General features: G+C 33.1%; 1 protein-coding gene across 4 annotated transcripts in view; it reads left to right on the top strand.

Annotated features, from left to right (window-relative positions):
* Positions 1-1,295: 1,295 nt before the first annotated feature.
* LOC148282631 (uncharacterized) overlaps positions 1,296-12,754 on the top strand; it is a 167,868-nt gene continuing 156,409 nt past the window's right edge. For 2 of the 4 annotated variants that reach the window (XM_088224763.1, XM_088224765.1), the window contains exons 1-2: positions 1,312-1,414; positions 2,851-2,985. In XM_088224763.1, the coding sequence (XP_088080889.1) occupies positions 2,921-2,985 (65 nt within the window). In that variant the 5' untranslated portion in view covers positions 1,312-1,414; positions 2,851-2,920. Of the gene's footprint in view, positions 1,415-2,850; positions 2,986-4,460; positions 4,704-12,754 lie in introns of those variants that run through there. The other 2 variants (XR_015822053.1, XM_088224764.1) reach the window with 2 other exon arrangements.

The following is a 12,754-nucleotide window of genomic DNA, read 5'->3' as shown; positions in this document are numbered from 1 at the left end:
TAGACTTTAGTTACCAAGAGTTGCAGTTCCTCTTTGTCGTTAGCAAGAAGCGCGGCATCATCAGCATACAAAAGACGATTGAAAATTAAATCACCCATTTTTGCTTCCATTCTTAAGCCTTTGAGTTCTTTCGTCCTATTTTATTTAATTGATTAAATAGGCATTTACTTCGTAAAACTTTACCATAAATTATTATTACAAAATCTAACTTTGTCAAATAATATTACGAGCGCTTATTCTTTTAAATTTAGAACATAACATACTTATTATTTGGGAGATAATTTTTAATGGTAAGAACATTTGTCACACTAGATTTACTTTTACAATAACAGCACATATTATTTACCTTACGATGAAACTTCGATACAGAATAATAAAACTGACAGTTTTTTTTAAAACTTTGTGTACCTACTATGTCCTTTCTCCGAACGAAAAGTAGTGCCCAAAAATAATAGCCCTTAGACTTCTCGGCTGCCAACTCCTGCGCCTCTTCCTGCATCAGCTCGCTTCGTCTCGGTGACGATCTTTCAGCAGTCAACGTCTAGGGCGCCAAGAACCTAATGCTGCCGTCAATAAAATATAGACATTATAACTTAAGCTTATTTTTTTCTTAAAATTAAACCGCGTAATAGATTATTTGAAAGGCTTTTGTATTTATCCTTGGTAATAAAAATATTTCGCAATATAACGCACTGCAAACAGAATGTATTGAACTCTGGACCCATTTTGCAGAATAAAATTGAAGATGATATCATAATATGTAGTTAACTTAGTTGTATGTAGATAATTATCGGGTATGATAAAAAAACATTTGGAAATGTATGTCGAAAACTTGCACACCTAAATTCTTACTATAAAATTGCTGTAATTATACAGGTATTTCATACTATGGAAAAAAATCAATGGCTCTGTATGTTCATTAATCAGCAATCTAAAAGATCGGAAAGTATTTATGTAATTTCTTAAGTACATACTGTTTAACAATAATTTAATTTTAGAAAATTTTTTTTTTCAATTTTAATTAAATGTGTATTTCATTAGTGTTTACATGTGTATATAAGATGTGTTTTATATTAATCAATTATTTTTTACAATAACTTAATTTTAATTATTTTTATTGTTAATTTTATTTGAATTTGGATTAATTAGTGTTCAATTGATGAAAAATACGTACAGACTTTTTTATTAGAATATTTCTGTATTTTAATGATTATTTTTCATTGTTTGCAGACCAAATAGATAAATGAATTAAAGGTTATCAAATTCTTGGAACATTCATCAACGTGAATGACAACGTTTGAGACAGTACTACGGCGTTCATCATCGGTCGTTGGCGGTCTTATCTCACCGCGAGTCAAAAATAATATGGACGCTGCGACGCTCTCAGAAATTTCGTCAACAAAAGGCAACACCGGTAATAATTTAATGTGTTTTTGGTCTGATCTGTAATCTAGAATTTATGTGATGGGATATATGATAGATGTACAGTATAAATTATGTAAGAAATGTGTGTCAAATCTTAGTTGGTAAAAACCTGATGTAAAAAAAATATTTAACACGTTCGCGGACATTTTACTATCATATGACCCACTCAGCGGACGCTTTTTTTCATAGGATCCATTCGTATGGACAAACATACATCATAACTTTCTTATTTTTTGTAATATTTCACTTCCGATTGAACTGTAGCTGATGGTTTGAAATAAATCTTATTCGACTACTGGGACTTATTTTAGCCAACTGTTTTTTATAGGGACGTAACGTAATAATATAATGACTTAGTTACTTCCATATAGATACTTCAGTTTGACAGACTATAGACGTCTTATCTCCAGTAATGTCTTTTGAACTGACGGCTGTAGACGTCATTTTCGAAATGAGATACACGATTTTGACTGCTATGGTCGGCATAATCACGAGCGTGTTTAGTTGTTAATGTTATCAAAATTCATTCTTTTTATATTTTCAATTTTCAATTTTATTTATTCATTCATATATATGTACATTATAAAATGGAATATCTTAATTCATACATATGTAAATAATTAAAATAATCAAGTGAAATTAGGTATATATTAAAAAAAACACATTAGTATACATAATATCCAAAGAATAATATGTTAAAAAAGTAAGAGAATCTTGTAACGAAAAACTCCCTCAGAGACGTGAAAAATGTCAATGTCCAAAGTGATATTATTTAACATAGAGATAACCCTTCCAACAGGCATAACCATTGGCAGGTTGGTCCTGTATATTGGAATGTAAAACTTTTTTGTTGTAAATATTCATACAAATATACATATTAAAAATAAAATTATAACGTATCCCTAACTCTATGAGGCCAAGAGCCCTGTGTTGAGTTGGGATACAACATAATGGAAAGTAGAAGCATGCATATTATTATAGAATAGTAAAAATAACAATTATTACATAAATTTTAAAAAACATCTGGACATGCTTAATAGTAAATAAATCTATACAATGTCTTGCAGCAGTCTCCTACAATAGTATCTTCCCTTAGACGAAATCCAAACTTAAACACTTCTGAAAATGGCTTTCGTTTTGAAGAACTTAATATGTTCTTCCAGAACATTCTAGGGGCAACAAAAGATATTTTTTTCCAAGCAAAATTCGTACGTATTTTGTTAAAATCTCGTACGAGAACTATGCTGGAATCTCGTTTTGTAACCGCATGACTAGAAATGTGTCAATGACTATTTAAAAAAAATGTCTAATGTCCAGTACCTTCATAGGTTGAAACAATGTCTCAGGTGGGAACGTCGAGGGACATTGAAGCATCACACTGAGAATTAATTAATATATATGTTGATTATATTTTGTGTGACCCAGGACGACAGCCACCTACTGACACGCCCGCTCATGGGAGAAGGCTGCACTCCTAGGGGCCTAATTGTGTCAAATGACAAGGCGATATCCGTCGCCGCATACTGAAATGGCAGGATATGCTCCAACCGGATCCTTTAAGTAAGTTTTAATTTTTGAACTGAACATTTATTGGGCGGTTCATGATAGACGCCGTGCAACCTCCCCAGCCCACTGCGCCAAAGGTAGCCCCACCAGTGGCGAGCCGGGATTTATTTTATAGATAATCTACAAAAAATGTTCATTAATTTGTACCTACACATAAGTAGGTACATAATATGTTAGTAACATAATTATAAATGACTATTTTTCTGTAGTTCTGTGAAAATCAACTCAAGCAACAATTATTATTGACAACCCGCTATGCGTATTATGCTCTACTTTATTTTAGCTCAATACTTGTACAAACAATTATTAACAAATACCACAGTGACATTCAGCAGTAACTGTCAACAATGAGCACTGGCCGAGTCCTTTTAAAATTAATAATCCCAAAAATTCAACAATGTTTTAAGTATATCAAAATGCTTGCAGACTGGCTGGATTTTCTCCCCAAGGAGTTGTTCATCTTGAAATTTGTTGCAACAGAGAGAGAAAACATTTTTGAGAAGGGAATATGGGAGTCTAGGCATTTACAGTGCTTATCAGTTTCAGCTCTTTTACTTCACAAAAGTCAAGAGATGGAAGAGTTGAGGAAATGTGAATGTTACACAATGTGTAAAGTGGCCACTTAAACCTTACAATGACAGGTCATGAGCCCTGTAAATGCCTAGACCTTTATATTCCCATCTCAAAAACGTTTTCTGAATCTGTCTTAACAAATCTAGATCAAAATAAATCCCCGGGGAGGAAATTCAGCCTGTCTACAAACATTAAAACATTGTTGTACCGCGTGTATTTTTTAAAAGGGTTTTTATGCTTTGGTTTTCTTTTCATGATCAAAGTTAATAATTCATAATATTTGCAATGTGTTAAATTCGACAAATTGTGGAGAATTAATCAAGACTAAAAACCCACGAGACATTCTCGTGACTAAAATCATATTTATTGATTCCAATTTATCAACGTTGGGATTATGACTTTTCTTAGCGTAGTTTAATCTCCTTAGAAAATATTTTGCAAGCTTTAAAAATAAATATAAATGTTATTATTATTTTTTAATGGAATCAGTTGCAATCATAAAACGCTTACGAAATAAACGAACTCTAGCAACAAAAAAACTATTGTGTAAGATTTTATTTATTAAAACACTTTACATACATATGCATAAGGGCGGGCATATTGCCTTAAGACAATTTCTTCCCATTTACCCCAACAGTTTAATTTGAGAAAATAAGTTGTGTATGAACATATTGTAGCTAGGTATATTAGAATATTTCGGGCCCAAATTAGCCAAATACTGAGTTTTGAGAATATGTGTCTCAGAAGGATCTTAGGCGTGTGCGGAATGAAGTAATAAGAGAACGGATGCAACAAACTTCGGTGACAACTGTCATCAAATGAAAGCGATACGGTTGGATTGGCCACGTACTGCGAATGCCTCCTGAGAGATTAACCACGCTTGTCTACTTTACAAGGCATCAGGTTCTCGACGTCCTGGACGTCCACCGCTGACTGTTCGTTGGCAGTTCATATCAGAACTGCGGGACGTGAACCTGATTTTGGAGAATGCACAGGAGCTGGCAGCCGACAGAAATGCCTGGATGATTTTTGTGGACATCATATGCTCCAACTCGTGAGTGGAAATGTAATGATGATGATATTATAATATTTTCATTATAAAACAAATATATACATATATTTCAATGTCTACTATTAGACATGGGGGTCCTACATGACATTCTTAGTGGACATAGCTTAATAGCCCGGCTCTTTTGTCGGAGTTATCATTAAATGTCCCTGGCTACCGCACCCTTCACACGTCGAACTCTCGATTTCATGCACCAGCAGTTCGTACGAACTATGCCCAGAACTCTCTACTTATACTCTCTCTACTTTCCCCTTATTGATCCGTTTGATCGTAACAAATTGACATTTGAAATGCTCGTTTAAAAACACAAATTTGTCTCTTATACTTAGTAATTTCTACAGTAAAATCTTTTTTATATCTAATTCTTTATATTTTATTTATTTTTGACACTTGTGCAATAATATTTACACACATGTCCACCCTCATTCCATTTTACTATCATATCAAATTGCATTGTAGTATTGGCAAATACGCATTTCATAGATACATATTTTTATTTGATAATATATGCTTGCTTGTTTATTAATTTAACTTAAACATGTCTTTCTTGCTAACCGTAACACTTTATTTATTGTTTGCTTTACAGAATTTATTTCATAAGTATATCATATATCATATCATATATCATATCATATATCTTTGCATTTTTTGTTTATATGCTTACTGTTTTTTCTTGCATACTTTTGTTATTATTGTTTTTTTTTACTCTGTTAAACTTTTTATTATATCCTTTTTAACTTATTTCACATATTGTTTCTGTATATTCTGTGTTTATTATTTAGGATGTTACCATGTATTTCATTTTTATTTTTTGTGAATGACTTTTGGGCGTTAATGAACAAAATAAATAAATAACACCCACTCACCCACCCTCTCACACACTTATACTCACACAAACACACTGACATGTATTGTACGAGTATTTCATGTATTTCTGTGGATGACTTTCATTGGTCTTATTCTCTGTATATTTCATTTGTTACATTTTTTACATGTATTAATGTTGATATCCCTAATACATAAAATAGTTTTAAAGATAGGTACATATTTATGGTTGAAAATTGACTAAATATTTGCACTATACATTGAAATGAAGTCTCTGGGCTAGCCATTTGAAGCGTAAGAATGATTACAGTACGTTCAGCTAACAAAAATGATCAAGATAGAGTCCGGTTGGTCTACCAATGTAGTGCTCTGATGCACCATTAGATACGAAAAGAGAACGATGATGTTTTACTTATATTAATTTAACACCGTACTCTGTAGGCAGATAACCAAATATTTTTTATTTTTTTTCAAATAAATATTTGCGTTCTTATGATTTATACCCGAATATTTATATTTAGGGTCATTTTCAATTCGTCAATAACTCACTATTAGAAAATAGGAATCAAGATGGGGTAAAGTTGGATTCAAACCATGGATCATAGATCCGTGAGTCCGAGACACTAGCCGCGGGACCACAACCCGATTCAATTTTTTTAAATGTAATAATCCTGAAATATCAAGTTGATGGTATAAATCCGTAGTATTAAGTCACTTGTAGCATTTACATACAGCGCGCGGTGCTTTCATTTTCTGTTAACGCCGAGCAATTGGCCCACGGTATGTAAACAGCTCTTTCTTTGACCTTATTTAAAGGTCACGTGAATGCTTCTCTAACCAGAGTCCGCATTGCAGTACGGCGGTCCACCCAGAAGCCATCGAGTCAAAAACGCTCGTCCAGGGTTCAGGTTTTATTTCACACCCAGAACCGCATTCTTCACCCGCCTGTACACACACAAGGATGGGATTTGTCGGGGACCCCTCGATCTCGACCGAAATAACCCCCGGGCCTACTGCGCCTGTAGATAGCACACATACGGGAGAAATGGATCCATGCTGGTCTAGGTGCGGAACTCATGTCTGTGCCGCCTTTATAGGAGGGGGTAAATAATCATTTATTAAACAGGAGTCACCGGACGTGTCTGGGGCCTGAGTCAGTGGACATCTCATTCTAAGGACTTCCCTGAGCACGGAATATACGTCTCCTTTATTGCTTTCGCTCCACTAGGTAAAATTCTTCAATAATTACAATTTGAGTAAGTATGAGTGGTGGCAAAAGTTGCTTTGCAACCAGTAGTCATTGGGTAAGTCTGCTGCTTTTGGGTGCGCCTCCGGTGATCGGCCTCGAGTGTCACCCGGGGGCGTTCTGGTGCTCCAGAGAGTAGTAACTAACGTTTCCTATCACTGTCGACATAAAGGGGTTTGAACTGGGAGAAGGCCTTTTTTATCATTTTATTTATACCCTTGTCAGTACCTTGTAGACGATGAGGGGGGGTTTTATAGTGACAGTGAAAAGGACATTGAAAGTTGTAAATGTAAATATTTGTTCACGCTTTTCCTTACTGAATTTTCTTAGTAGAAGAAGAAATATAATCAATTCGTTATGAGAAAAAAAATTGCTTGCTTGTATGAGTGAATCCGAAGAAAAACATTTAGTTTATAAAACGGATTTGGGTATGTAGTGGATGCTTTCAATGTACACACACTTAAATAAATACAGCTATTTGTATTAACCTTGCAAATGCTGTTCACACATCTGCGTAACTGCAACGTGGAAAACACCAATCAGAATCTCGTATTTCACAATTATTAACCTGTGGCATCTTCTTTGAGACACCTGGAGTTGTGCAATCATTTTTAAAAATTTAAATCTCATTTGTCTGAAATCAAATTGCATTCGTTAACGTTAAGGACAAAATAAATGAACAAATTATTTTTAAGATCATTTTTTTTAATTTTAAAAGAACGGCAAAAAGGATTAACCATGAGAATGTTGATGGATGCAGAAAACGAGGAAGACCGATAAATACATGGCACTTGAAGATGGACAAAAGTCGGAATGATCGGCATGCGTGCATGAGAAGGTGTATGATCATAGAGAAAGTGAGATCTATGAGCAAAGACAGAGTGATATGGCGTTCTATCCTCTCCGCCTACTCTAACGGATAAACAGCGTGGTGATTAGTTTGTTTGGTCATTATTTTACGTATAATTTCGACGGTAAAAACCAAAATTGGAAATTATAGTTTCTCTACCAGATTTGATATAAATGACCCCGCGATGAAAAAGCGTCGTAATTGAAATAATTTGCTATTGCACAAACTTTATAGCCGTCAACAGAGAGAGTGACATGCACACTGATATCTGTTTTTTGTACAGATTATTACTGTGAACTTTTATATCCGGACATTACGTCACGAGACGCAAGTCAGTCAGCCAGCGTCCGGTCACAGTTCATCCGAAGAGATCCGTTATATCACCGCGATCAACTCATGCAGTACATTATAAGGTACACAAATGGGAATAATATGTTATGAAACAACCCAGGTAATAATATTCCATCGAAGAATACTCACACTCGTATACAGCAGTGCATAGATGCGGTGAACATGACTAATTTGTTAAATATAAAAAACGGATCCAGTCATGAGGAGAGGCCATACATATATTAAAGGAAAGTCGTAATTTAACCTATGCATTACTGGACGCTACATTCCGACTAGTACACGAAAGGTTTTAATACGTAGTTATGTCTCAAGTCATGCATTTTTTTATATTTTTGTATGAATAAATACTTATTTATTTATACATCATCGGTTTAAAGAACCTTTTACTGTAAAAAGTTTTACAGAAATAATCACAGCAGTGAAAAATTTATGACATTTAATAGAATAATTAAAACTAAACAATTTAGTGAAAATAAAATATTTAAAAAAAACGCAAAAAAGTAAAAAAGAATCACAACATATCTAAGGTGACAAATAAAAGATAACAATTAACATGAGAAAATCTTTTGTTCTAAATATAATTATAACAAAGTAAGATTGAGAATAATTTAACATTAAAATGAAGTGGCTGTTATTTAACTAGGTTTTTTTAAATTTTTTTTTTATTCATTCAAAATTACAAAATTAAATATTTATGAACTTATTTAGGCTTTTTAGGCTATGCCCGTGTCAAGCCACAATAAAAATACATAGTAAAATTAATTAGATCAAATTATAATGACATAGAATCACAATAATCAAATTCCAAAGAATACAATGCAAAAAAGATAATCAGAAATAATTTTTAAAATATAAATTATACAAATTAAGAATCACACATAATCAAATATATAAATTAGTGGTATCATTAAAATCAACAAAATAATAGTAAAATATAGTAGTATTAAAAAAAAAATAACACAAAATAAGAGCATGATTTAAATCATCAGAAAAAGAATATATATATATAAAAGCATAATTGAAATGATAATTGAGTTATGTTTTCTAGAAATTCACTCAATTATAGTAAGAAATATAATGAAAAAAATTGTTGTAATGAAAAAAAAAATAATGCTACAATAATACTTAATAAATAAAAGTTTTTCAGTTTTTATTAAAAATGAAAGCGAAATAAAAAAATATCCATTTCCAATTTAAATTTATTTCAACAGAGAGGGAAAATGTTTTTTTTTTTGAGAAGGGATATGGAAGTCTAGGCATTTACAGGGCTTATGACCTGTCATTGGCTGGTTTAAGTGGCCACTTTACACACTGTGTAACATTCACCATTCTGCCCATGTTTGAACATCCACATTTCCTCAACTCTTCCATCTGTTGACTTTTGTGAAGTAAAAGAGCTGAAACCTTTATCACGCGGGTGAGATTCATCCGGCTGAACCAAATCACCTACTAGGCAACGCCTGGAAACAATTTTCCAATTTTTATACTTCTTCTTTTACCAGGTAGTAATTCAACAATGTTTGATTATGTCCAAATGCTTGCCAAATTTGATTAAAAGATCAAAACCAATTAATCATATTAGTTCAGAAGCCGCGTACGCGCATCAAACTGAAGCCGACTAAACTACTCATTAATGAACAGTTTTACGTTTTGACCATTTGTTACTCTGTAGACCTTGCTTAGTCCGCAACTGCCGATTTATATTCAATTATGCCGTGTTGTGTTGTGTTTTTAAGTATCAAAATACTGCTGGGATTAAATAAGAATAGGGTGGGATCACATTTCATGTGTAAGTAGCAAATTCACAAATAATATTATTTAAGAATTCGATTATTTTACCTTCTGTCAGAGATAGACATTTGGTTGATTTTTTAACGCGGCTTTCTAATTATAAACCTTAGTATAATATTAATTAACTTAATAACTAAATTATTATTTTACTATTTTGTTTACGTTTGTCTAATAAAAGTACCTGTTTTTTTATAGTTCAGTCAGTAATTTTTTTTTGTAGTAAAACATAACATAACAATTCACAAAATTATCTAATATTTGTGTTTTGATAATAAATTGTTCGCGGTCTGGTAAAATTGTGCGGCCGCTTTACGCATGCGTGCAGGCGGGGGATCTCAGATTTATGGACACAGTGCGATGCATGCAAACATGATTCTGCGCGCCCTCTGGTACATTATAATTCTATGCCTTTGTCTTTGGTGACGCGAGAGAGAGGCGCAAATGTTATCTTCTTGATAGCTACAGAGCGCATGAACTTATTCGAGGTGGTCCTACAAGGTCAGCCAACACACAGGTTACGAAGGACGTTTACTGCCACTTAATATACAATGGAAATCGACTCACCTGTTTAAAATGTTCCCCCTCGATCCACCAGATATCATTTGCGGGAATGATCGGTTGTGTACTTATTTCTCAATTCGACTTTGTGTATCCGGATTGGATATTGGATGCAGTGGTAATAATGTCATTGACATCTTTTTAGCGATATTTATTTTAAGACAGCGGTAATCACTATTATGTTTTCTGCTTTATACTGCGGTGATCACAGAAGACATATTCTTTTTTTTTCAGTAAAATAAAAAAGCACTCAGCTTTATTTTTGAATGTGGAATTTGTAAATTATTGTAATGCAGTAGGTACTGCCGGACTGCTCAGGTTCCTAATTTTCAAAATAAAGCCGAAAAGCAAAATATACAAATAGCAGTAAACAATCACGCGTAACCAGTCTTTATGAATTGAAGAGTGATTTTTCAAAGTGGCTCATGTCAAAAAAATCTTTTGGAGAAAAACATTGATTTGTGTTTTGACCATTTTCATCAGATTAATTGGGTTTTTATACATGACGAGTCATTTATTTATATATACGCCCAATAGGCATTTTTAAGGACATATTTAAATATGGCAAATTATTATAAAGGAAAAAAGACACAATAGTATATAGTAGATTTGGTGGGGTGGAAGCGGGAAAGAGGTGATTATAATTGAATTTGATTCAGTGATCGTTTGAAAGAAGACAACTTGTTTTCAAAGAAATCAAGACTGGTATGTTTGTTTGAAGACCTAAGAATTCTGGCCCTAGGGGAATGAAAACCATAGTTAGTCCTATGGCTATCGGTATGAAAGAGTAAGTTTTGTCTGAGGTTTCTAGTTGGGATATTTAATTTTATGAAGCTCAGTAGTTCAGGCGCATCAAAGAGTGAGTTGAAATTTTTAATAAGACTGAAGGTCGTATTTATTTCGACGGTCTTGAAGAGAAGATATATTAAAGCTAGTTTCTAGCTCATTATACGTATATTGGTCTCTGGATAAGCCCAACATCCAGCCTATCTTTCGTAAAAATCAATGTTGAACTGATTCAATATTTTTGATGTGAACATCATAATATGGAGACCAGATAACAGAGGAATACTCTAGGTGCAGGCGAATCAGGGAACAGAAGAGAGTTTTAAGGGTTTTGATATTTTTTAAGTAAGTTGTGCTTTTGTTAATAAATCCAATAAGTTTTGAGAATTTATTAATAACCTGTTCAATATAAATTGTAAAAGAAATTTTAGTGTCAAGTATAATTACCTAAATTGTATATACAAGACACCATGATAATATTTCATCGTTCAGTGAGTAGTCGTATATGATTGGATTTTCCAGACGAAAATATCTCATAACCTTGCAGTTACTTAAGTTAAGAAGTAGATTATTGGATGAGCACCAGGTGCTCAAACACAGTAAATCAGATTGTTATAGTGAACAATCGGAAGGGCTGTCAATTTGTTTGAGAATCTTAGTGTCGTCAGCAACAGCCAAATTGATGAAGTAAGAAAAACATTTTTTAGATCATTGATGAATAGATAGAATAGCAAAGGAGCAAGGTAAGAACCCTGAGGTGCATCGGAAAATATATGAATGCTGTTTGAAATGGAGTTATTTACCCTTATAAAATGTTTTCTTTCACTGAGATTTTTGACTTAAAGAACGATAACAGTGGATTACGAATTCCAAACGTAGACAGTTTGGTCAACAGTATTTGGTGATCGAGCTTGTCAAAAGCTTTGGAAAAATTGGTATGAATCACATCAAATTGTTTATTTTTCTCTGGACCCCTTAAAATGGTACCGGTAAAAGACAAGAGATTGGTCGTGATTGATTTACCAGACCGAAAACCATGTTGCTGATCACCTAAATCAATCAATATACTTAAGTCATGCAATCACTAAAATAATATACTTTGGTTATTTGCCATCATCAAAATTATTACTCAAATAATTTTTTTTAGGGCATTTCGAGTAAATATGTGAAATTTTTAAAATGTAATTACAAATGAAGCGATAGAGAGTGAACGAATTTTTTCGTTGGTTATGTAGCTTTTAGTTGTGATTAAAGTCGCATTCTTTATTTCATAAATTTTGACGTAGAACTCTTTGAAAAATCACTCTTTAATTGCACTCGAAGAAAATATGTAATTTTTAAATATCTAAAAAATCAATTTTACACGTCCACCCTGCCAGGAATCGAACCCAGAACCTCAAGAATGGTAGGCGAAGACGCCAATCACTACGCTACTAGGCGGACTTATCCTCACTCGATTTCCTTTTTCAGGATTTTTTCAAATCTAGTATGCATAAATTATTATTCGATTTAGTGGAGTAAACAAAATAAATATAACATAAAAATATAAGGTGATGTTTTTATCGTACAAGTTAGTATTAAAAATGTATGAGCATATTTTTAATTTTCATATTACGGCGTTTGCAATCAAGGTGCAATTTCTATTCTCGGTAAGATGCGGGCTTAATATTAATTAAACTTACGCAATATTAAACCAGAAGTGACTCTTGTCAGA

This window comes from Micrasema longulum, unplaced genomic scaffold (assembly GCF_059751315.1).
Source record: "Micrasema longulum isolate JH-2025_06_02 unplaced genomic scaffold, ASM5975131v1 h1tg000308l, whole genome shotgun sequence".
Taxonomy (NCBI): Eukaryota; Metazoa; Arthropoda; class Insecta; order Trichoptera; family Brachycentridae; genus Micrasema; species Micrasema longulum.
The sequence above is the reverse complement of the archived record's forward strand: the minus strand, read 5'-3'. Positions and strand labels throughout refer to the sequence as shown.